Below are 26,479 nucleotides of genomic sequence, written 5' to 3'. Positions count from 1 at the left end.
AGAATCTGAACAGGGTGAAGGGAGGAAGCGAAGTAGCATCTTAGAGATCTATACAGAGAAAATAGGAAAGAGAATCAGTGGTGTGAAGTCTCAATACTTGTTTAGCGAGGTCCATATTTAGGCACAAAAACAGGTGTTGGCACATTCTCTCCCCCCCCCCCCCCCAAACAAAATCCACAATAACTTTTCCATAAAGTTGAATGCATTTAGCTTGACTACATGATGAAGTGTCATGTGGTGAAGTATCATGTGAAGAAGAGGCAGATTGTTTTCTATGTGGAGGAGTGGCCTAGTGGTTTGAGCACCAGTCTTGACATCCAGAGGTGGTCAGTTCAAATCCCACTGCTGCTCCTTGTGATCAAGGGGAAGTCACTTAATCCTCCATTGCCTCAGGTACAAACTTAGATTGTGAGCCCTCCAGGGACAGGGAAATACCCAGAGTACCTGAATGTAACTCGAGCTACTACTGAAAAAGGTGTGATCAAAATCTAAATAAAATATAATTTGAATACATTTAACTTGAATACATGGAGTGTCACAGCAATGGTATTCATACACCCCTCAGAAAACCTAGCGATTGTCTGCTGTAAGGATCTAGGCTCATTATCAATTTCCAGAAATTGGCATTGCTCCTACAAACAAGACTTCATTTATAGGTGTGATTCTGGACACAATACACACACTATTTGTTTTTGTCTGCTGTTGGACTAATCATATATTGGGGGCATGTAAAATTAAGGAATGAAATATCCATGAGGGTCACTACCAGGCCTGTGTCCAGTTGCAGGGTCTTGTGGCTGCTGCTATAAGTGTGATTCCCTTTGCTTGTCTGAAAAATGGAAGACATCAGTGGGACCCTGTCGCCTGCAGTGGAACCAGTGCATCCAGCCTCTTTCTGCTATTCATCTCATCTATTAGCTATGTTGTAAGAAGCGGACATATGTACACATTCTTCTTGTAGGTGTCCCTTTGCTCCACTGGGCGCATCTGTTCTAATGTCAGATGCATCGAGCTCTGGTAGGGGAACACTCTTACCCTTCCACCTTAAGGCACGTGGTCAAATTCCGAAACACTTTTTCATATCAGTCAACTGAAGCTTTGAACCATCTTCTCTGAGACAGCTTGCTGTTCAGACAACTGAGTTGCCATGTTCTGTGTCAACAAGGAGCAGCAGGATCCCTCTGCTTCTGCTGGGAAGTAACAAAGAGTTAGTACTTTGTCATTGCCAATCAGATCAAAATAATAGCTGCTTACCTCCTGTAGTTCAGAAAAAAGACAACTGGACAGCCTCAGCAGGGTTTTTTTTTGTTTTGTTTATTTTATTTAAGAGAAGTTGATATACTTCTAAATACATTGTTCAACCACACAAGTGGTTCCTGGATTGAAAAACCCAGCACAACATTTTTCAAGTGTAGGGGACTTCTTAAGGGGATGTCCTAACAATTCCCTTGATTTGGCCTTTAGTCTGTGCTTATATCCCTCCCAGTTGTAGCAAAGACCGTACACAAGTTTCAACAGAGTATTGGTACTGAATTCTCGTAATTATCTATAAATCTGGTTTCCCATGCAGGCTTCAAATGTTTCAGATCACTCAGGAGGAGGACTGCTTACTGCATCCCATTCTCAAATTACTAGCCCTCACAGTGTGGAAATTGAACAGCATTTAGTCTTCATTTTAAGACTATAAAGTGTAATTTCAAGATAAATATATTGAGGCAAGAAAAACATCTACCAGGCATATCTATACCTTTAAATATGAAATGTTTTCCATGTGGTAGCTTGTAAATAGCCACATCCTCATTTGCTAACTTTCTGAGATATATAGATAGAAATTGTCAAGGACTCCAAATGTCCTCGATCAGTACATCTTTGTGCTCTCTTGGATTATCACACTCTGGTTCGTAAACTCCCAGCTTCTTGGTGTCCAATGAATTCTGGATTTGTGAAAAATCTGCTTCATGTCAGACAGTTGCAGGAAGTCTGCCATGGGACATTAGCATTGTCCCTACATTTTTTTTTTTTAAAAAATAAAGCTGTCATTTGAGCCAATATGAAGATTGTTTTGCTCGAGCATATCACTTGGAATTTACTCTTAGTGACTGTTGCCTCGGCTAGAAATGTACTTCATGCTTTACTTACCTCAGAGCTTTACAATCGGTTTCACTATAACAAGGTAGTTCTTTGAACTCATCCCAAGTTTTTATCCAAAGTGGGTAACGCCTTTCCACCTTATTGAGGAGAAGGAGCATTCTACATTCTATCCAAAGTCTCATAAGAATCTATGCAAGAAAGCTTTCCACTTTGGACTGTGAACAGGTTCTTGCTTACTACTTCAAAACTGAATTCATCAGTGTCTGTATATGTCATCCTTGACCCCAACAGAATTGGCATTAGTTTCCAAATGAACTTATTGGTTAGCATGCTTCATCCAATTCTGTTAAGAACAAATTGGTGTTCGTACCACTAAAGCGAAAACATCAGGTACTTTGTGTCTCCTGAAGTCTGCTTTGCTGGATACTATTTATAAAGTGGTGTCTTGGTGCTGACTTCATACAGTATGACAATACATTTGGTCAAGCTGTGCTGGCTAGCCTGTCTGTGTGAGCTTGCAATTCCTGCCCCCTTTTTTGATAGGCAAGCTGCTCCCATATAATAGAAGTACATAAACAGTTGAGCAACACTGAACTTGGGAACCTCCTACTTATGTCCCTAAATGAATCCTGCTTTTTGAAGGGAAAAGCATTGTTTGGTTAGATGTTTTCCATGGACAACCGTTTTGATCAGTACTCCTTCCAGAATTTTGCGCCCCTCCCCCCCCCCCCCCCCCCAAAAAAAAAAAATCAAAATTCTGTGCAAAAAATTTCAAAATCATGTGCACAAAATTTGCAAATTCTGCAAGTTAATTTGGAAGGACTTACAGCCCACTCTCCCTGCACACAGATACCATCCATATTTTTCGCAGTACCCACACATAGCATCCCCTGTTTTTTTACAGCCCTTCCCTCCTCCACACATAGCATTCCCCTTTTTGCAGCCAGCACAGCTCTTTCCTCCTCCACACATAGCATTCCCCTTTTTTTACAGCCAGCATCCTTTTTTTTTACAGCATTCCCCCCATTTTTATTACAGCCTCTCTCTCCTCACATATAGCATCCCTATTTTTTTGTAGCCCCCTCCCACCCACAGCATCCCCCCCTTTTTTCTACCCCTCCCTCCAGCCATCCCTGCACTCGCCCATGAGGGGTAGGGAGGAGGAACTGCAGCAGGAGAACCACCACTCTCTTGCTGGTGCTGTGCTTTTTCCAAATGGTGGCTATGACTTCAAGCGGTAGTCTCACAAGATTACCGCATGCAGTATTGGTGGCCATTTTGAAAAAGCACGGCACTAACAAGGGAGTGGGGCAGGAAAGTGGGGTTCTTTCCTGCCCCCCGATGAGGCCACTAGAACATCAGATCTGTTCAGTGTTGAGGTAGGCCAGGTGGCAGGCGGGTGGGGGGGGGGGGAGAGTGCAGTTTCTGCACAAATTCTGTGCTCCGTAGTCGCACAGAATTCTTCTGGAGTCCCATTTCAACAGCTGCATTAATTCTTGAGTGGTAGAATTAACTAAGGAGGGCGCTGGGTTCAGGCAGGGTTTCAAATGCCTGGAACTTTACACTGAATTCTGAGCTCTTGGAGAGCTGTTCTGCCCCAGCAATATGCAATACTTCACACTGTGTGCCTGATCAGTCCTGCTGTCTATGGAAGACATAGTTAGATGAGCAGCAATGCATATCTATATATGTATATATCTTTATGCATTTTATGTCTTTGAAATTTCATATATTTCCATTCAGCAAAAGTACAACTCTGCCAAGGAAGCTTACGAACAACTTTTGCAAACAGAAAACCTTCCTTCACAAGTAAAGGCAACTGTCTTACAGCAGTTAGGTATGTACAAACTTTCTATATTTACCATAATTGCATGTGCTTGCTTTGATTGTGTTTTGCCTATTTTCTCAGTGCAGTATGTTGGACACTGTTCAAAGTGTATGTTTTCTTAAATTTGTTATTCTATTTAAGATATAGGTAATACACTGCCTTACAGAGTCTCTTTTGTACATTGTCAAATACAATTCAAAATATGTTTAGGAATTTTGTTTCAGTAGTATACACAGATCTGTTAAATTTCAACTTTATTTACATAAGTATTGCCATACTGGGAAAGACCATCGAGCCCAGCATCCTGTTTCCAACAGTGGCCAATCCAGGTCACAAATACCCGGCAAGATCTCAAAAATGTACAAAACATTTTATACTGTTTATCCCAGAAATAGTGGATTTTCCCCAAGTCCATTTAATAATGGTCTATGGACTTTTCCTTTAGGAAGCCGTCCAAACCTTTTTTAAAACTCCGCTAAGCTAACCGCCTTTACCACATTCTCTGGCAATGAATTCCAGAGTTTAATTGCACATTGAGTGAAGAAACATTTTCTCCGATTCGTTTTAAATTTACTACATTGTAGCTTCATCGCATGCCCCCTAGCCCTAGTATTTTTGGAAAGCGTGAACAGACGCTTCACATCTACCCGTTCAACTCCACTCATTATTTTATAGACCTCTATATCTCCCCTCAGCTGCCTTTTCTCCAAGCTGAAGAGCCCTACCCGTTTTAGCCTTTCCTCATAGGGAAGTCGTCCCATACCCTATCATTTTCATCGCCCTTCTCTGCACCTTTTCTAATTCTACTATATCTTTTTTGAGATACGGCAACCAGATTTGAACACAATATTCGAGGTGCGGTTGCACCATGGAGCGATACAAAGGCATTATAACATCCTCATTTTTGTTTTCCATTCCTTTCCTAATAATACCTAACATTCTATTTGCTTTCTTAGCCGCAGCAGCACACTGAGCAGAAGGTTTCAACGTATCATCAACGATGACACCTAATAATATTGATAATACGGCATCCTTGATAATACTGTACATTAATATATACATCTGAGCAGTTTGCAATCGCAAATTAAGATAAACACAACACTTTAATGTGGAAGAACAATTAACAGACCTACTAAAAAAAAAAAAAAAGTCATTATGAATCCAAAATGTCTTGTATAGATATATACACCTTTGACTTGGTACTTTTGAATAACTGAAACAGAGCATAGTGCGGCAATGAAATGTGGTCCCAGTCTCCTCCTGGGCCCTCTGCACCTATTAATGTCATGCACAGAAGTGTCCTCTCAATCCTTCATCCCTTCTGCTGTTGCTGTAATCTGCTCATGCCATGATGGTAGTGACCATGCAACAAGAAGCAGGCTGCGACTTTACCATGTTGATATGCATGCTTGATAGGGTGCCCTGTTAAGCATGTCTTCATGGACCGCATAAAGAGGTTCATTGGGCTAGAAACGGCCTGCAAGCTTTGTGTTTGATATCCCTGTGTGTCAAGCCTACTGGTGAATTTCTCTGAGGATAATTGGGATAACAAATCCTCAAAACTGTGTGCACCATTGGATGGATCCTGTCTGAGTAAGCATTTTTAGCTTAGAAAAGCTTTCTGGGACCCTTAGGGACAGTACCATGTATTGATCTTAACTTTCTGTGTCACCATGTAGGATCCACCTTAGTCAACGTTCTGTCATAACAGAGTAGTTCTCCGCTTGCATTCTAAGTTCTTTCCTAGGTGATGTTGAGTTCCATCTTAACCAGTCAATTGTTTTTTCCAAAACTTCATGCCCATCCTGGGAAAAGTGCAGTGCACACCTTGGACTGCAAGTGAACCTTAGCCTTCTGTCTGGAGCGGATGAAAGCCCAGAGACATACCACCCATTTTTTTTTTGTTTCCTTTGATCCAAACAGGATGGGAGAAGCCATCGCTGAACGCACTTTATTCAGTTGGCTAGCAGACTGCATCTCTTTCATTTATGCCCAGGCTGGGCTGACTCTGGAGGGTACTCTGGAGGATCATGTCATGGATTACAATATCAGAGCCATGGCTGCATCAGTAGCCCAATTGAAGTTGGCCTCCATTGAGGAGATTTGCAAAGCTATGAAGAGGTCATCAGTCTACACATTCACATCTCACTACTGCCTTCAGCAAGAGTCCCAATTTGACAGCTGGTTTGGTCAGACAGTTCTGCAGAATTTGTTCGGAGTCTAGAATCCACCTCCATCCTCCTAGGCCTGTTTTTTTTTTTTTTTGTAATGTAAATAAGAGCTTAGTTTAATTAGTTTCTGGTTGACCTTGCCAGTTGCAAGTTCCTATTGTCTGTTGTTTTTGGTGAGCCTGGTAGTTAGGGATTCCCATATATGGCAAATTATGTCCTGCTTGTCCTTAGAAAAAGCAGTTACTCACCTGTAGCAGTTATTCTTTGAGGATAGCAGGACACATATTGCCACATATCCTCCCACCTCCCCTAGAATTTGTATTCTTTATGCTTTTGTATTCCACTGCCTGTCCCACTCAAGTGAGATGAGCAGGAAGGTTTTCGTGTTTGCGCGTTTGGGGCTCTCAGAAGCTTCTAGAAATAGAATGCTGGGTAGCGTCTGTGCTGGGCTTTGTTGGTTGACATTACCCATATGTGGCAATATGTGTTCTGCTCTCCTCAGAGAACATCTGATACAGGTGAGTAACTTTGCTATCTTCATGGCCTAGATGCACAGGTACAGGTCTCTTTCTGTTGAAAGAAAGCTCTAGAATGAGGGAGTGACAGGATTAAGGTGAAATGCAAGAGACTCCTATAGTCAAGTGAACAACCTAACGCCAGTAGAGCGGGTCTTAGTAAGTGAGAGAACATCAGTAGAGTGGTCCCTTAGTTGATAGGGCATTCCCACAGGCAGTGTTCCCTCTAAGGTGAGCATGTGAGTGATCGCTCATACAAACCGGGAGTATCGCTCACTTTGGGTCAGTGTTTGCTCACTGTCTCATTCCTCCCCATTTCCCCTCCACCAATGCCCCGATGCACCCTTAAGCTATGGTGTTCTTCAGGGCATCGGTGCATCCTGTGAAGTAACAGGTCCCACATACACAACCCTACTGTAGTCACTTAAAATAATTTAAAAATATATCACTAGCCTATGGCCTGCACATGTCCAGCCAGCCCTTCATGGCGGCTTCTCTGTGCCTCTCCACAAATCACTAACGCTTTCTTTCAGTTGCCCATATTCACCTTCTGCTACACTCGATTCCACCACAGTTCTGCTACAGGCTGTCTCCAGTGGCTTTATCATCTTGCCCAGATTACCTTACTGGGGCCTCCATCAACTCATAGCCTTCTGTGGCTCTCCTTCAACCTTGTGCTCCAAGGGCCCCAGCAAAAGTGAAAGCACAATCTATGCATGTTCCTGTAGCATTTAAGCTGCCTCTATCTCTCAGAGCACATGCAGGACTTTCTGCGCAGGCCCCCAGTTTTTCCCGGCACGTGGTATGGATGAGTTCCACCACTGGCCATTTGGCCACTCACACTGTACTCGTCTTCAGTGGACTGAGACTCCTCCAGACCTGAAATGCTTCAGCATCGAGCACCTCCGGGTTTGGCAGGACCTGTGTGCCTACTCTGCTGCCACACCAACCTCCTTGGCAGCCTTCTAGATCTTTAGTCAGCACCAGCACTTCAGTTCAGCAGCCCCATTTGTAAGTTTAAATCTATTTTTTTTACCCTGCTTACACCTCTACAGTCTTAAACCCACATCAAAAGACCCATGGTCTGCATATATTGTGAAATGCTTGGCCTCTGATTTAGGCCCCGTCATTTTACCTCTTCTTTCCACTAGTCCCTTACTAGGCCATATCCCTCTTATCTGGGAACTCTCCATAGTTATTCCATTCTTTAAGAAATCTCATCTTTATATTTCTGACCCCACTAGTTTTCATCTAATTTCAAACCTCTCTTTCTTCTCTGAACTCTCGAGAAAATCTTTCTTACGCAGCTATCATCCTCTTTAGAGAAATCTGTTGTCTTACACCCACAATATGCTGGGTATCACGCTAGTCACAGTAATAAATGAGATCAGATGGTCATCCTGATATTTTGAGGTAAATGCTTTGATTAAGAACTATGATGTATTAGTGGAATACTGCAGAAAAATTGTTGAAGAAAATGATCCTATTTACCATGGGCGTAGACTGGGGGGGGCGAGGGGGGCAATGCCCCCCCAAACGCAGGGCCGGCAACAGGCAGCTCTCCCTTCACCCCACCCCCTCCCCGTTCCTTCTCCTCCACCCCTGGCCCCCTCGTGAGCTGGCTCTCCTCCCTCCCTCCGTATCCGTCCCTCACCGACCTGATCTTCGAATCCTTTGCCTGCCCGCTAGGCGCTAGCGCTCTCTCCCCTGCTGGTTCGCGCTTTAAAAATGGCCGCCGAGACTTTCAGAGGCGGCCTCGCGAGAAGTCTCGGCGGCCATTTTGAAGCGTGAACCGGCAGTGGAGAGTCAGCGCTAGCGGGCCGGGCAGGTGAAAAATTCGAAGATCGTTGGTGAGGGACGGATCCGGAGGGAGGGAGGAGAACTGGCTCGCTGGGGGGGGGGAAGGAGCGGGGAGAGGGCGGAATGAAGGGAGGGGAGAGGAGGGTCACTGCTGGACTAAGTGGATGGAGGGCAGGGGAAAGGAGGGCCACTGGGTATGGGGGCAGGGGAGAGGAGGGTCACTACTGGACTGAGTGGATGGAGGGTAGTGGAAAAGAGGGCCACTGGGTATGGGGGCAGGGGAGAGGAGGGTCACTGCTGGACTGGGTGGATGGAGGGCAGGGGAAAGGAGGGCCACTGGGCATGGGGGCAGGGGAGAGGAGGGTCACTACTGGACTAAGTGGATGGAGGGCAGGGGAAAGGAGGGCCACTGGTTATGGGGGCAGGGGAGAGGAGGGTCACTGCTGGACTGAGTGGATGGAGGGCAGGGGAAAGGAGGGCCACTGGGCATGGGGGCAGGGGAGAGGAGGGTCACTACTGGACTGAGTGGATGGAGGGCAGGGGAAAGGAGGGCCACTGGGTATGGGGACAGGGAAAAGGAGGGGTCACTGTTGGACTGGGTGGATGGAGGGCAGGGGAGAGAAAAGAAATGCTGGACATGGATGGAGGGGAGGAAAGATTGAGGAAGGAGATGAGATGAGGGAAAAGGAAGAGAGGAGAAAAACTGCACATGGATGAAGAAAATAGGCAGAAGCTGAGGACCAGAAATGAAGAAGAAAGGAAGAAAGAAATAAATGGAAAGGAAGCCCTGGAAACGGAGTTAAGAGGACAGATAGCAGCAGAATCAGATACTGCACCAGCATGATCAGAAAAACAGTCACCAGACAACAAAGGTAGAAAAAAATCATTTTATTTTCATTATAGTGTTTGCAATATGTTCACTTTGAGAATCAGGTGCTCAACATTAAAAGTTTATATTTACTTATTTATACCCCCCCAGGCTCTCTCCCCGGCTATAGCCAGCTCTGCAATTTGGGGGGGGGGGGGGGCGCAGAGGGGGACTGGGGGGAGAGCCTGTTGTTAAACATTTGCCAGCACACCACTGCCTGTCGCCAAACCCGCTGCCTCTCTGATTCAGTGGCTATCCATTGGCAAACGAACACTGGTTATTCCCAAAAAAGCCAGCTCTTGCTCCCTTCCTTCCTCCATATTAGCATAATTTGCATATACATATATGCAAATGAATATGCTAATATGCCCCGCCCCTTCCTTTGCCCCCCCCCCCCCCCCCCCCCCCCCCCCCCCCCCCCCCCCCCCCAAATGAAACAGTCAAACTACGCCTATGCTATTTACAAATTCTGCTAGGATAAATGACAAAATTTGCTCCTTAGATAGCTTGGGGGGACCCTCCACTCCACTCTTTTTTTTTTTTTTTTTTTGCTGTTGGGCTGTTTTCGGTGCTCCCTTGAAAAAAAAAATTTGCATGCAGCAGGTTGCTCCTTAAAGGGATTACTGCCCCTAGGTGCTGTGACAGCCATGGTAAGGTCATCCATAGTGAGTTTTCCAGTACAGTCAATCCTGAGCACCTGCAGTAAAAACATCCATGGAGGAGGTTGAAGCTGAAGCAAAATGTTTCCATTTGTCTGTGCCAGGTCTTAGAATGCTTTTTACAACCTTCCAGCCAGGTGGTCTTCATAGTGGTCATCTTGATTATCGTCATGCCTCCATTCTGGGAGACGTGGCCAAAACCAGCAGAGGTGTGAATCTTATTTTTTCTTTCCCTGTGGTTGTTGCGAATTTTTCAAATGGTTTTATTGTACTAGTGGTTGAGTAGCAAGAAACAAGAATCGTGCACAAGTGTTACATCTAGAATAAATCCAACATGTGCAAATTCATCTAGAAATGTCTGTTTCTGATGGATAGAGAACTGGCATAACTGGCATTAAAAATGATCTGAGCAGATGACTTCACACCCAACTTTACTCTTACACTCCTATTTACTCCTCTAAATCGCCAGTTTTGTACCTTGCAAAACCCCTTTTTCCTCCAGAGAACACAATGAGGCATATTTTCAAAGCACTTAGCCTTCCAAAAGTTCCATAGGTTTCTATGGAACTTTGGAAGGCTAAGTGCTTTGAAAATATGTCTCAATGACTTTCCCAGGGAAGGAAGTTTGCCCCTAAAACTTAGATTGAGGTGAGGCATGCCACATGGGAAGGAAATTCAAAAGACACCCATGAGTAAGAGGGTAGTGGAGGTATTGTCAGTGCCAGTGATTACGCTGCAAGATGCTACACTAAAGGAACTAACTAAAAACTTATCTGTAATATTGGATGACAAAGAGGGGCATAATCGAACGTCGCCGGCGAAATAGATCACCGGCGCAACAGCTGGCCGGAACCGTATTATCGAAAAAAATGGCCGGCCATCTTTTTTTTCGATAATACGGTTTAGCCCGGCCAAATGCCAGAGTTCGCCGGGTTTGAGATCACCGGTTTTGTTTTTCAGCAATAATGGAAAAAAATGCTGGCCATCTCAAACCCGGCGAAATCCAAGGCATTTGGTCGTGGGAGGAGCCAGCATTTGTAGTGCACTGGTCCCCCTGACATGCCAGGACACCAACCGGGCACCCTAGGGGGCACTTCTAAAAATTTAAAAGAAATATACAAATAGCTCCCAGGTGCATAGTGCCCTTACCTTGGGTGCTGAGCCCCCCAAATCCCCCCCAAACCCACTCCCCACAACTCTACACCATTACCATAGCCCTTATGGGTGAAGAGGGGCACCTGCATGTGAGTACAGTGGGTTTTGGGGGGTTTGGAGGGCTCAACACTTAGCACCACAAGTGTAACAGGTAGGGAGGGGGGTGGACCTGGGTCTGCCTGCCTGGAGTGCACTGTACCCATTAAAAGGCTCCAGGGACCTGCATATTGCTGTCAGGAAGCTGGGTATGACATTTGAGGCTGGCATAGAGGCTGGAAAAAAAGTGTTTTATTTTTATTTTTTTAGTGTGGGAGGGGGTTGATGACCATTGGGGGAGTATGGGGAGGTCATCCCCCATTCCCTCCGGTGGTCATCTGGTCAATTGGGGCACCTTTTTGAGGCTTGGTCGTGAAAATTAAAGGACCAAGTAAACCCGGCGAAATACTGATTAACGCCGCTTTTGTTTTTTCCATTATCCACAAAAGCCGGTCATCTGGTAGCCACGCCCATGCCTCCCATGTCCTGCCTTTGCTTCGCCGCCGGCGCGGCAACGGGAAAGCAGCGATGGTGTCACGTCGCTTTCGATTATACCGATTTCGCTGCTTTACGAAATTGCCGGCCATCTCCTGATTTATGTCGGAAGATGGCCGGCGATCACATTCGAAAATAAGCCTGAAACTGTCAAAGTTAACCTGCTAAGTTCATATTTTGAGGTTCTGAAGATGTTATAACTAATGTAATGTTAGTAATGTTAATGTGGCTGAACCACCTTCCCAGCAAGGTGAATGGAAATACTTAACTATTTAAAGAGAGAAAATATTTGCTTTCCTCCAAGCAACCCACCTTACCAACAAAGAAGAGCAGATATTAGAGACACTGGGTAGGTAAAACAAGATATGCATCTTTCAATTCTGGGCAAAGAGGGTGTCAGCAATCGTTGTCTAGGGTTGGTCCCGAGTCCAGTTCACAGAGGCAGTGAGTTCTCAAAGAATACACAGTCCACACGGGTTTGGATATATATATAGTATATTATGTTTGCATATAGGTATAGGCTCACAGCCCTTTGTACAGGAAAAAGGGTACAAGCTGTCTCTGGGTGTGTGTTTAGAGGGAGAAAGAAAGGATAGGGTGTTTGTTCAGAGGAAGAAAGAAACCTTGGAATAGGGCTGTCTGAGAATGGGGGGAGCAGAGCCAGGTGCTCTGGTGGCTAAAGATGGAGGTGTGCAGAGAGAGAAGAAGAAGAAACAAAGGCCTGTGCTCTGCTGCCAAGAGACAGAGCAAGAAGTGTCCCTGGGCAGAGAGCAGTGCCTTGAGCATGTTCTCTGCTTTTATACCCCAAGAACAGAAAGATCAAAACTTATCTTTCTTCCTAGCCAACACTCTATTTGCTTTTTTTGAAGTAAGAGAGGTGAGCAATTTCACAGGTTGTCCTTTTTGAAGTCACTAGTCATGGAGCCTCTATGTCTGGCCTCCTTTGTTCTTAGAGCTCTGGTCAAAAGGTATGTTAATCAGGAGCAATTGAGAAACAAAAGGGCTATTTAGGCCATTTGGTCCATTTCATCCTCTGATTCCTGAAGGGGAGGGGGGAAGTTCTCAGAGGTCAGAAGCTGGTTTAATATTATGTCAAGCTGGTTTCATATTAATATAAGTATGTCCAGCAATAATTTTGACTTCCAGCAATCCTGACAGAGGGGTGTCTATTTTATTGCATAAAAAGTTGGCCTTTGACATCCACAAAGAAAGACAGTATGTAGAGAGGTGCTATGTATGTTTGATCTGTCCATCAGCTAAAGCTGTGTATCAAGACTGTAATAAACAAAGTGATTTAAAAACAAACTTTATATTGTAGAGTGCCAATAATTAAAACAAGAAAGAATCATTCAATCAAAGCAGCAATCACAATGTGAACTGGACAGAAGCGTAGCCAGACCTCGATTTTAGGTGGGGGGGGGGGGCATATTTTGCCCCCCTGCCGCAACCTCATATACCTGGTCTGGCGGGGGTCTCCAAGCCCTGCCAGCAGAAGCCTTGGTGATACTTGGCACCATGCTGCTTGCCCTGCTTTCCCACCCTGGTGCCCATATTCGGTTTTAGTGAAATTGAACATATACGAAGCTCGTTCATGCTCAATTTTTTTTAAAACCTAGAGTGTGTGCAAGGGAGGGGGAAGCAGGGCATTGCTGAGCTTTGGGACCCCTGCCAGCCAAACCAGCAGATGGGGGGGGGGGGGGGGGCTGAACCCAAATGGGGAGGGGAGCAGGCCTCCAAGGCTCCCCCTGTGACTATATGCCACTGGAACTGGGTGACAAAAGGCACCAGACCGACCCACCCAACTCAAACATAATTACCAAAAGCAATACCAAAAAAGCACATATTAAAAGTTTTAAATTTCCTGTGACAAAGGGTAGTGCGAGACTGCATAGTAGTACTGTTTGATGTATACACTCCATGTATATACAGCCATAATTTCTTTTCCTCCCTGGTGACCAAGCTCTTGGACTGTGCTGGTTACCAGCTAATAGAAGAGATTTTAATATCAAAGGTGATCCCACAACTGGCTGCAAGCAGCCAAGGAAAAGATACAGTAACATGGGGGAGGGGAGAGTTAATTTTTTGATATCAGAACTGACCCTAGTGGATGCTTGGAGGGTCACACATCCAGGTGAAATTGATTTTACCTTTTTTTTCCTAGTCTCTATGGGGTATATGTACGATGAGATTATATATTGCTTGCCATTCCCCTATTTGCTAAATTATGACAAGCAGGAATGGGTAATAGGACAGTGTCTGACCTAGCTTTGCAGGAGAGAGAGGGACCCCCCCATATGGATAACAAATCGTACACTATATTTAGATTAGGGATTTAGAGTGTATTTAAGCAAGTCTGGTAGGAATATGAAAGGAGATGTTGACCTACAGGGGTATTGGGCAGCAGTTAAAACTAATGGGGGTGGGGGTAAAATCATAACTTATGCAGGGTCACAGAAGAAGAGATCAGAATCTGGGAATCTTTAGACTGCAGGAGGAAATGCTACAGGAGTGCAGACCCAAGATAGGGTTCAGTGCTTAAGTATTCACCGCCACATTAAGAAATTGCTAGATCATAGAGTGGCCCATAATCTGTAGCTCTATAAATAGACATTGCAGGTGGGACAAAGCTGGGACATCCCTAGCCGACTTAGTTAAGAACTTGAATAGCGAAGCAACTTGTTAATTCTTATTAAGGTACCTTTGAGGACTGTAATAAGGGGGGGTGGGGTGAGAGAGAGAGCTCTTAAGGAGTGGAGGAATAGCCTGAGGGTTAGTTCAGAGGACTGTGATCCTGGGGAACTGGGTTCAGTTCTCACTGCAGCTCTCTGCAACCCTGGGCAAGTCATTTAACCTTCCATTGCCCCAGGTACAAAAACTTACATTGTGAGTCCACTAGGGACAGAGAAAGTGCCTGCACATAATGTATACAGCATTGTGTATATCTAGTAACACTACAGAAATGATTAGTAGTAATAGTAAGTTTGGATAGTTTCATGCAAATTTGTATTACCAGTGTAAGTGATAGCTCTTAATGAGGAAACCTCTTCTGAAATTTAAGGCTTCCTCAGTTAAGTTCAGAACAAACTCAAGGTTATAGGGTTTGAAATACAGAGGGCTATAAAGTGCCTTAAGCTGGGCAAGTCTCCAGTCCGGACAGGCGGGGCCTGGAATTCGACAAAATTTTGATGGATCTGGTAGTGGGACCTTTTCAGGTTGAGTGAAGGAATTTAGAGGGAACATAACTTAGGTATATTAACGAAAACTGGGAATGGATTAAAAAAAAAAAAACCCATACCAACTAGGGTCATATACCAGCCAATCTCATTGCTCAACCAAGATGTTAAACTCCTTGCAGCTATAATAGTGCCCCCCACCTTCCCAAACACAGTATTACCTAAGCTAGTGCTTGGGATCAGGTGAGATTTGTTCCTAGAAGATATGCCTGCATGTTAAAGGTCATTCAGGTGTTGCAGCAAAGTCAGTATAGGAAGAGAGACCCCATTATTGCCAGCCTGGATATCAAAAAGGCATTTGACGTAATACTATAGTATGGTCTTTGAGTGCTGCCTAAATTTTTGGATCTGTGGATGGTTTCTAGAGTGGATCCCAGGTGCTGGATACAAAACCTCTAACACAAATTCTTATTAAGGAGAAGTTGGCAGATACCATTGAGTTAACCAGGAGAACTCAAATGGGTTGCCCTTTATCTGGGTTACTATTTGAGATCCCTAGAGACAAAAATCAGACAATCTTATCAAATGTGGACATCAAGATAAGAACACAAGAATACAAAACAATTTTTATTTATTGATCAGAGTAGCATCATTATATTTATGTTGGTAGGTTTAATTCAGTGTTTTGGATCATTCTTTAGTCTTTCTAAACACTTTGAGAAATCAAAGGCTCTGGAAGTATTTCAGCCCTGCGCATTCCGGAAGGTACCCAACTTCCCATTAAAGTGGGCGAAAGGAAGTATTAATTACTTAGAGATTTACGTAAGTGGGGTTTCCAGAGTAATGTATTAGAAAAATATGCAAGATAAATTGGCTCAAGCTGAAAATCTCTGAACACAATAGAAAGATATTTGGAAGGATTTCATTAGTAAAAGTGATGTTACCAAAACTTTTGTATCCTTTGCATATGGGTCTGAAGGGCAGAAGAAATGGGTTATAGAGAGAGCATTTGCTTCCATGTATGGCTCTGCAAACCTGTGTGGGTGGGTTATAATAAACTTACACTAACTAGGAAACAAGGGGTAGCTGGACTCCTTCATCTGCAGTTGTACAGTGTTGGAGCGCCATTGAGATGGGTACGCGAGTTGCACACTGGGTGCTATATGTATGCATTTCATGCCTGGACAAAAAGGGGGGTGGGGGGTGAGGCGGAAAAAGCTGAAGTGATATGGTAGTCACTCAGTCCTGGGTTTGGTGGCATAAGAGCAAAGAAAATACCACTTTTTTCAAATTATGTGTAACTCGGAGCTCTCCATGAAAGTGAGTAGAACTGTTTTCCAACAGTTGCAAGAATGGGAATCCGGGGAGTTTTCTGTCATTCACAAAAATAAAAGATAAATAGGGAGAAAGGGAAGTGATACCTAATACACAACTATTGCTTTACCTCTGAGACGCTGCTTCTTTTCATTGAAAGGGGCAAACTAAGAAACCCTGGGTTGCATGAAATTAGCCAAGCTTTTTTTTTTTTATAGAAATCTCCCCTTAAACTTAACTTGTTTACTTGGAATAAAATGAGTGGAGGGGAGTATACATGGCTTGATTGGCTACCAGCTGGGCAGTGGCTCTGGATGAGGAAGTCACAGGATAGCAACTAGAAATTATTTTTAAAACGAGAACCAATGTGGAATTGCAGGAAATGCATTACAATATAGTTAATCAGGCATATATAATAAGTCATAAGGGGTGATAAGTTTCTGGGAAAATGTCACGTGTGAAATACAAAGTACACACAAGCAATTTTCTCCGCTCCTTTTTAGAGTGTGTAAAACTAGTGACCACCTGGTCCCGTTTATAGATACAGAGTGAACATATGTGGCCCTACTGCTGGGAGATGCAGTGCCAAAAGAATGGATCCCAGGGAGTAAAAAAATTATTGTGGGTGTGGCTGTTTTGCTGGCCAAAGGACTTTATTAAACTCTTGGGTAAGTGAAGCTGCCCCCACACATTTGAGTTGGCTACATAGCATGGCTGACATTGCAGACTGGAAGCTGCAAGCGAAGAAGCACCTTAATCTCTGGATTCTATAGAGGTTGCCCATATTTGGGTGCCCAGGACAGATTTGCATGTGGATCTTCCCACATGCTACTGTATAGCACTGCACACCTAAATTGTCTTGTGCATAGCCCAGAAGGGAGCATTTCTAAAGTTTAAGCACAGTGTTATACAATACCACACTCAACTTGCATACCAGGTAGAGAATGACACGGGGACAAAATTTGTCCCTGTCCCATCCCAGTCTCTGTGGGTTCTGTCTCTGTCCCCACCCTGTCCCTATTGGCCCCATCCCCGTGGGCTCTGTTCTAATCTGCAGAAGCCTCGAACACTTATGATTTTATATTTATTTTTTTGTTACATTTGTACCCCGCGCTTTCCCACTCATGGCAGGCTCAATGCGGCTTACATGGGGCAATGGAGGGTTAAGTGACTTGCCCAGAGTCACAAGGAGCTACCTGTGCCTGAAGTGGGAATCGAACTCAGTTCCTCAGGACCAAAGTCCACCACACTAACCACTAGGCCACTCCTCCACTCTCAAATCTTTTTATTAAAGTATAAAAAGGAACAATATGCTGTGCACCTGTTGTGTATAAATTACAAATAGGAATCAATAATAACAACTAGTAGCTATAATAACCCTCCCACCACCACCACCACCCTCTGTCCTTCCAAACCCAACAATAGCTGACTTCTACTACCCAAAGGAGTCTTAATCCACCCTGTTAAATTGTCCAGGGGTACAAAATACAAACCATTCTGTATGCCCTAGAGGGGAGAAATATGCCCTATGAAGCACTGTTATAATTTTTTTTAATCTGTGGATGAATAAATCAACAATCTCAGGATTCAGTCTAGCTCTCCTATCTTCCACAGTCCATCCTGCAATAGAAGATGTCTTCTTAGAAGATGTGCTGGTAGCAGGTATGTACAGGAATCCCCCATGCAAATTTTGCTAGTTGTGGCCAGCATGTTTGCTTGTTTTTCCAAAAAAATAAAAATAAAAATATTGTCGTCTGCATCAAACAAACATAAATCACAGTCCAGTTCATTAATATGCTTCAAAGTAGAAAGTGACATGGGGACAAAGTTTGTCCCCACCCTCATGGGCCCTGTCCCCGTCACGGATCTATCCCCATCCCCGCAGTTACTGCGGGTCCCCGTCCCCATGTCATTCTCTAGTACCAGGTTTTATACCAGATTTTAAGACGCCTAAGTTCTCACACCCAAAGTTGGGTGCAAGAATCTGCACTATAGGGAAAGGGGTTGTGATTTGATATGCCTCCTTTCTGTGGTTATAATCAAAGCGCTTTACATATTATATTCCGTTGCTTATTTTGTGCCTGGGGCAGTGTAGGCTCCATTCTATAAGAGGTGCTTTGCCTGTAGCGCCCTTTATAGAATAATGCTTAGCGCAGATTTTTCCTAGCTTGTAAGTGTGTGTATTATTAAAATAGACACACTTGGTATGGAATTATATTCTAAATAACCCAAAAGGCTTAACCACCCAGAGGAAAGTCATGGACGTTTTAACAAACCTCAATAGGGATTCTATCATAGGCTTCAGTCTGAAAATACAATGGTGGACAACAACGCCCTGTAGCTGAACCAAAAAACAAGGGAGAAAAAAACACCACTGAAAAAAATAGCACAGACTGAAACAATCCTAACAACCAGCGTGTCCATTTAACTCTATTCCATTATAGTCTCATGTACTACAGTTCCTTGAAAAAATGCCAAAAGCGGGACTCAAGCATGTACTTAACTTTTTTTTTTTGAAACAGCTATCTCGGTTAGCCTGTAAAAATTGGAGAAATCTTCATTACATCCTGTATTCTCAAGGCTCAGATTCCGAAACCCCAACAAGGGGACCCTCTTTGGCTAAACCTGGGTCAGGAAGAGGAAACTTGCATCAGAACTAAAGACTCAAGATGGTGATGAGCCTATTTCAAGACGCTGCCGCAAATTCTCCAATCAGCACGCTAACTAGTTTTAAAGAGGAACATGGTCTATAATCAAAAGATCACATACCATTCCCATTCTAATGGTCCTTTTAATCCATGTGGGTATATTGTCTGTAATTTGTAAATCCATTGTTGCTCTTAGAGATATTGCCTCCACAATCTGTTTTACGTGAACCACTGGTTTTAATCTAATTCCTTATTCTATTTCCCAGTTGGTACTTGAGTATTGCTATCCCAACAGATATCTGAATTACTGCTTATTATCCAATTGGACCTCAATGCTTCCAAGCTTGACTGGTCTCAAAGAGATCACCCTTTGCTCAATGTTTAAATGAGCAGCCACGCTTTTATTGGAGCTAATCTTATCATTGGTCCTTTGGTCCACAATCTATTGCTATATATTTCATATCTGTAAATTGATGTTGATTTTCTACACAATGATTCACCATAAGTACAGAGACTTTTGCCGTTGTAATGCAGTGCTTACATTCAATGAACCTGGTTTTAAGAGCACATTTAGTTTGCCCTATGTATATCAAATTACAAGGGCAGCAAATCATATAGACCACTCCTGTAGAACAGTGTGTGTAAATAGTCTTTGACCCAAAGGCCAAAAAAAAAAGCCCTACCCTCTTCCATATTCCCTCAAACGTATTTTGTGTACTACTAGTAGCGCTATAGAAATGATTTATAGTAGTAGTAGTATAGTATTTCATATGTCCATCATTGATAATAGTAAGTTTAGTCCAAATTTTGAATGTGACAAAATATCAGCTACATTTTTATGTGCATATGCTATCAAACAGTGAGATTGACTTAATTGATCATGAATCAATAAGATCCCCCCCCCCACCCCCCTAGTGCTGCTTAGTAATTTTGACTATTCTTGGAGTCATCGCCATGTATTGTTTGAGTATGTGCTGGTTTTTTCAATGGTGTTTTTTCTCCCTTGTTTTTTGGTTCATTATAGGGAGTTGTTTTCCACCATTGTTTTTTCAGACGGACTGAAGCCTATGATAGAATCCCCATTCAGGTTTGTTAAAAAGTCCACGACTTTCCTCAGGGTGGTTGAGGCTTCTGTTTATTAAGAATATAATTCCTTACCAAGTGTCTATTTTAACAGTTCTAGAAGCAAAGAATTTTGGATTTATGTTACGTTATCACCACTTCGCTTTCCAGTTTTTGGTGGTGTTACCTAAATTTGAATGCCTTTTACTAAATCTGGCCATAAGTGTCTGGAGATGGCACCTCACTGCAAACTATGGCAAAAGTACAAAGATAAATATACCCATGGAAGTAGACTTGGGAGAATCCACTCAGAATGGGGGAGGGGGAAGGGAGCCTGAGGAAAAAGGCAGGAAGGGATTTTAGTCCTTATGATGGGAGAATTCTACGCAAAATACTACAAATAAACTTGGCAGAATTTTAAAATATTTTGCGCAGATTTTCGAATTTTTTATGCGGAATTCCTCCAGGAGTAGTTTATGAACACTTACCTATTTTTCCTTACCTTTTTAGCTGCTACTTTAGAGAACCATTCCAGCTTTTTTTTCCCCTCTTATTTACTTTCCTCACATATTGTAAGGGCAACAAGCCTATCTCCTTTTAGTTTCGCCCATTGCTTTCCCACTTCCTCTAGTTGTTGGTATTTAGGTAGCAGCTCCTTGAGATATTCCCCTATCTTGGTGGCTTCTTTTCTTGAACTCTAGGATCATCATCGCTCAGTAGCCTAGTGGTTAGTGCAGTGGAGTTTGATCCTGGGGAACTGAGTTTGATTCCCACTGCAGCTCCTTGTGACTCTGGGCAAGTCACTTAACCCTCCATTGCCTCTGGTACAAAATAAGTGCCTGAATATATGTAAACAGCTTTGAATGTAGTTGCAAAAACCTCAAAGTCCCATTTCCCTTTCCCTTTAAATGAACAATTACCATTGTGCCCCAGTACTGAACAATACCATTCGGTAAAGAGCATCCTTTTTCAGATTCTTCATATACAAATTTTTCATATCACAGATGCATCTTAACTGGCCTAGGGAACTAGGGAAACAGGTTTCACACTTGGGGCATTTGGTCTACTGAGGAGGAACTTTATCAGATAAATCTGCCTTTAAGTTCTCTAAATGCTTTCACAGATAAGTAGGTCAGTGATGGTAATCCTGGTCCAGACAGACAACCAGATTGCCATGTACTACATCAAGGAACCTGGAGGAACAGGATCTTAACTGCTGGGTTGGAAGACTATTAGGATGCATAACTGGGCTATCTTCCATGGGATGACTGGCAGGAGACGATGTCCTGGCAGATAGGCCTCCTAACCATGTACACCACGCCCATGAATATTCTCCAGAAATTAGCAATAGAGAAGATGATTTTCACATAAGAACGTAAAAATAGCTATACTGGGTCAGACCAGAGGTCCATCTAGCCCAGTATCCTGTTTCCAGCGGCGGCCAATTCAGATCACAAATACCTGGTAGAAACCCAAATAGTAGCAACATTCTGTGCTTCCAGTCTCAGGTCAAGCAGTGGCTTCACCCTTGTCTATCTCAATAGTATACTATGGGGCTCATTTTCAAAGCACTTAGACTTACAGTTCCATAGTAATCTATGGAACTTTGTAAGGCTAAGTGTGTTGAAAATACACCTCCACATGTTCTTTTCCTCCAGGAATTTGTCCAAACCTCTTTTTTTAAACCTATATACGTAAACTGCTATTATCACATCCTCTGGCAGCGAGTTCTAGAGCTTAACTATTTGAGTGAAATATTTCCTCCTATTTGTTTTAAAAGTATTTCCATGTAATTTCATTGAGTGTCCCCTAGCCATTGTACTTTTTGAAAGAGTGAAAAATTCTACACCACTCAGGATTTTGTAGACCTCAGTCATATCACCCTTCAGCTGTGTTTCCAAGCTGAAGAGTCCTAACGCTTTAGCCTTTCCTCATGTGAGAGGAGTTTCATCCCTTTATCATTTTGGTTGCTCATATTTGAATCTTTTCTAATCCCACTACATACATAGTTTGCTATATATAATTAGTTTGTGAGTGTCCCTTTAATTGTGGAAAAAGCTCCACTTAAAATATATTACAAACAATTGAAACCTCAAATCTCCAAACAGGAAAAATACAAAAGTATTTATACTATCCTTGTTGTATCAGGAGTAGGTTAATATCACTGGTTTCCTAAGAAGGACAAAGAGAAAAAAATCCCAGAAGCAAAAAAACTCACAATTGGTGAGAAAAAGCAAATGAGGTGAAAAACTCTCTTACCTTCTTATATACTAACTTATAAAGGCGCACTTACCCAAACTAAACAATAACAGACCAATCCCAGCCCAAAACTTGCAATAAAGGCTACCTACGGAAAACCACCCCAATCGGAGGACACGGCAATCTTAACAGTTCATTAAACAGGCATTGAATTAAAACTTCCTTATGCTGGCTTTTACTGTCAATCAGCAAACTATCCTCTCTAAAGTTGGTACTTAGCTTTAATTAAGCAGACAGTCTCTAGTCCACAAATCCTGATGGTATCTGATGCCGCATTTTTCGCCTTTTCGGCTTGTTTCTTCTCTCTCGTGTGTTTCTTTTACAAAAAAAAAGAAAAGTTTGTTTCCGTTACTTCGTAGAAGTCTCCCCATAAGTTTCTTTTCTTTGACTTGAGCAGCTTTTTTCGCTGCTCATACGGGCCTTCCCCCCCCCCCCTTTTTGGTGCCCTTTTTTCGGCATCATTGCGTTTGACCTCGCCGGCGCGATTTTTCCGCCCATGTCCTCGAAGCCTGCCAGCGGCTTCAAGAAGTGCACGCGGTGCAACAGGACGATCTCGCTCACTGATAGACACGTTTCGTGTTTTCAGTGTCTCGGGGCGGGTCATCGCCCTAACGCCTGTACTTTGTGCCTCCAGCTCAAGAAGAGGACCCGGGCGGCGAGATTGGCTCAGTGGAACATTTTGTTTGGAGCCTCGTCCGGTCCATCGACGTCAACGGAGCCAGCGGTACAGAGGTCATCGCTGGTATCGATGTCTGCATCAGAGGGTGCATCGGCGTTTGGAGCGCAGGTGATGGCTGTCCAGAGGTCCCATGCTGGTAGCGGTGAGCCATCGAGTGGGTCTCCACCTGCCTCGAGGGCTGCAGTACAGGCCCCCCGGGACCAACCTCCTTCGGACCCGGCGCCGAGGAGACGTCTGAATTCCACGTCGTCCTCTTTGGTACTGGGAGGTACCGCTGGTGTGCTTCGAGCGAAGGCGAAGAAGCATCACCATCGGTAACCTTCCCGACACGGTATCGAGAGCTCCGAGACACCGAGGGATTCGGTACCTGCGAAGCGTCGACACTGGGAGGACTGCTCACCCTCCATAAAGGAGGTGTCGATACGCCCTGCTGCAGACAGCCTGGTACCGCCTCTGTGCCCCAGGCAGGTTCTGACTTCGTCGCCGGTACCCCACTGCCTTGCTCGACAGCCACTCTGGAAGAGATTCCGGAAGGGCTGCTGCGACCACCTGCTCTGGTACTGTCGATGCCTGCGCCGCCGGTACCATTGAGAGATGCGGCAGTTGGCTCTCCGCCCATGGCGAGGACGGTGACGCCGGTACCACTTGCGGCATCGGCCTCTGCTGCCACCCAGGTTGACTCCCTGTCGACGTCGCTGGAGGGAGCTTCGTAGCCGGCAGCACGGGAGTTGTCTACTCGGCACCGCCATCGAGGACTTAGTTTCTCGGCGTCAAGACGGGCTCAGCTTCGGACTGAAGTTCATGAACTTGTGTCCGATACCGACGGTGAGGCCTCGTGGAAGGCAGAGGAAGATCCCAGATATTTCTTTGACGAGGAGTCTTGTGGTCTTCCTTCTGATCCCACTCCTTCGCCAGAGAGAAAGCTTTCTCCCCCGGAGAGTCTGTCTTTCTCGTCATTTGTCCGGGAAATGTCTATAGCCATTCCTTTCCCGGTGGTTACTGAGGATGAGCCCAGGGCTGAGATGTTCTAGGTCCTGGACTATCTTTCGCCACCTAAGGAGTCGTCCACTGTTCCCCTTCATAATGTCCTGAAACAGACACTGATGGCGAACTGGACAAAACCGTTAAGTAACCCCACGATTCCCAAAAAGGTTGAGTCCCAGTATCGGATCCATGGGGATCCGGAATTGATGAAGACCCAGTTGCCTCTTGTCTCTGGAGTTGTGGATCTGGCTCTCAAGAAAGTCAAGAGTACTAGGGATTACGCCTCAGCGCCCCCAGGGCAGGAGTCTAGGACTCTAGACTCTTTTGGGAGGAAGGCCTACCATTCTGCTATGCTCGTGTCCAAGATCCAATTCTACCAGCTCTACACGAGCATCCACATGCGGAACAATGTGCGGCAGCTGACGTACGTGGTCGATAAGCTCCCGTCGGAGCAGGCCAAGCCTTTTCAGGAGGTGGTCAGGCAGCTGAAGGCGTGTCGCAAATTCCTGTCCAGGGGTGTTTACGACACTTTTGATGTTGCGTCCAGGGCCACTGCTCAAGGTATAGTGATGCGCAGACTCTCATGGCTGCATGCCTCTGACCTGGAGAATAGAGTCCAGCAGCGGATTGCGGATGCTTCTTGCCACGGGGATAACATTTTTGATGAGTGGGTTGAACAGGTGGTAGAACAGCTCCACCAGCGGGACACCTCATTCGACAAGCTCTCCCACCGGACGCCTTCAGCATCTACCTCAACAGGTATTACACTTATTATAAGTGTAGGTACAATCCACCTGCCTGCCAGCCTGCTCAGGCTAAGCCCCAGTGTGCTCGTTCACGTCAACAGCGTGCGCCTCCTCAGGCCCCTGTAGCTCCCCAGCAAAAGCAAGGGACGGGCTTTTGACTGGCTCCAGGCGCGCATAGCCGAGGTTAAAGGTTTTTTTCACCAAAGGTGGCCTCTCGTAACTTCCGACCGTAGGGTTCTTTAAATAGTCCGGCTAGGATACGCCTTTAGTTTGGTCTCAAAACTTCCAAATTGCCCTCCGGGAGCTCAGTCTTTCAGCTTCCAGCACAAGCAGGTACTTGCAGAGGAACTCTCCGCCCTTCTCAGCGCCAATGCGGTCGAGCCCGTGCCATCCGGGCAAGAAGGGTTGGGATTCTATTCCAGGTACTTCCTTGTGGAAAAGAAAACAGGGGGGATGCGTCCCATCCTAGACCTAAGGGCCCTGAACAAATATCTGGTCCAAGAAAAGTTCAGGATGCTTTCCCTGGGCACCCTTCTTCCCATGATTCAGGAAAACGATTGGCTATGCTCTCTGGACTTGAAGGACGCCTACACGCACATCTCGATATTGCCAGCTCACAGACAGTATCTTCGATTCCGTCTGGGGAACACGGCATTTTCAGTACTGTGTGCTACCCTTTGGTCTCGCCTCTGCATCCAGAGTGTTCAAGAAATGTCTGGCAGTAGTGGCAGACTGGGAGTGCATGTATTCCCTTATCTCGACGATGGTAAAGAACACCTCGGAGGCAGGAGCTCTACAGTCCATGCAGATGACTATTCAACTCCTGGAGCTACTAGGGTTTGTGATAAATTATCCAAAGTCCCACCTTCCAGTTCAAAGACTAGAATTCATAGGAGCTCTGCTGGACTCCCAGACTGCTCATGCCTACCTCCCCGAGGCCAGGACAGACAAATTTTTGTCCCTGGTTTCCTGGGTACGAGCTTCTCAGCGGATCACAGCTCGGCAGATGTTGAGATTGCTCAGCCTCCACAGTTTACGTGGCCCGTCTCCAGATGTGATCAGCTCAATGGACCCTAGCTTCCCAGTGGTATCAAGCTGCGGGGGATCTGGAAGACGTGATCCAGTTATCCACAGTTTTTCTCAAATCCCTACATTGGTGGACAATTCGCTCCAATTTGACCTTGGGACGTCCCTTTCAAATTCCTCAGCCGCAAAAAGTGCTGACTACAGATGTGTCTCTCCTGGGGTGGTGAGCTCATGTCGATGGGCTTCACACCCAGGGATGTTGGTCGCTCCAGGAGATAGGTTTTCAGATCAACCTCCTGGAGTTACGAGCGGTCTGGAACGCGCTAAAGGCTTTCAGAGATCGGCTATCCAACCAAATAATCAAAATTCAGACACACAATCAGGTTGCCATGTATTACATCAACAAGCAGGGGGGGCAGCGGATCTCGCCCCCTGTGTCAAGAAGCCATCGGGATGTGGCTTTGGGCTCGCCGACATGGCATGTTACTCCAAGCCACGTGTCTGGCAGGCGTAAACAGTTTGGCCGACAGGTTGAGCACAATAATGCATCCCAACCTCCGGTCCCTGGCTCTCACGGCCTGGATGTTGAGAGCGTAGACTTTGCCTCCTTGGGTCTTTCTGAGGGTGTCTCCCGAGTCTTGCTTCCAGGAAAGATTCCACGAAGAGGTGTTATGCTTTCAAATGGAGGAGGTTTGCTGCAGAATCTGTTTGGGGTTTAGAATCCAACTCCTCCCCCCTAGGCCCAGTTTTATTCTGTTAGAGGCTGCACTCTCAGTTAGTTGTTGTTTAGGTCAATCTCAGTTATGTCCTCGCCGTTGCGAGGCCCAATTGACCACTGTTTGTTGTTTTGAGTGAGCCTGGGGGCTAGGGATACCCCAATCGTGAGAGCAAGCAGCCTGCTTGTCCTCGGAGAAAGCGAGGTTACTTACCTGTAGCAGGTATTCTCTGAGGACAGCAGGCTGATCTCACA

The 26,479-nt window shown here is 44.9% G+C and overlaps 1 protein-coding gene across 3 annotated transcripts in view; it reads left to right on the top strand.

Annotated features, from left to right (window-relative positions):
• KDM6A (lysine demethylase 6A) overlaps positions 1 to 26,479 on the top strand; it is a 606,821-nt gene that overhangs the window by 221,598 nt on the left and 358,744 nt on the right. For all 3 annotated transcript variants that reach the window (XM_030202242.1, XM_030202240.1, XM_030202241.1), the window contains exon 9: positions 3,835 to 3,928. In XM_030202242.1, coding sequence (XP_030058102.1) covers positions 3,835 to 3,928 — 94 coding nt within the window. The remainder of the gene's footprint in view (positions 1 to 3,834; positions 3,929 to 26,479) is intronic.

This window comes from Microcaecilia unicolor, chromosome 4 (genome assembly GCF_901765095.1).
Source record: "Microcaecilia unicolor chromosome 4, aMicUni1.1, whole genome shotgun sequence".
Lineage (NCBI taxonomy): Eukaryota > Metazoa > Chordata > Amphibia > Gymnophiona > Siphonopidae > Microcaecilia > Microcaecilia unicolor.
The sequence above is the reverse complement of the archived record's forward strand: the minus strand, read 5'-3'. Positions and strand labels throughout refer to the sequence as shown.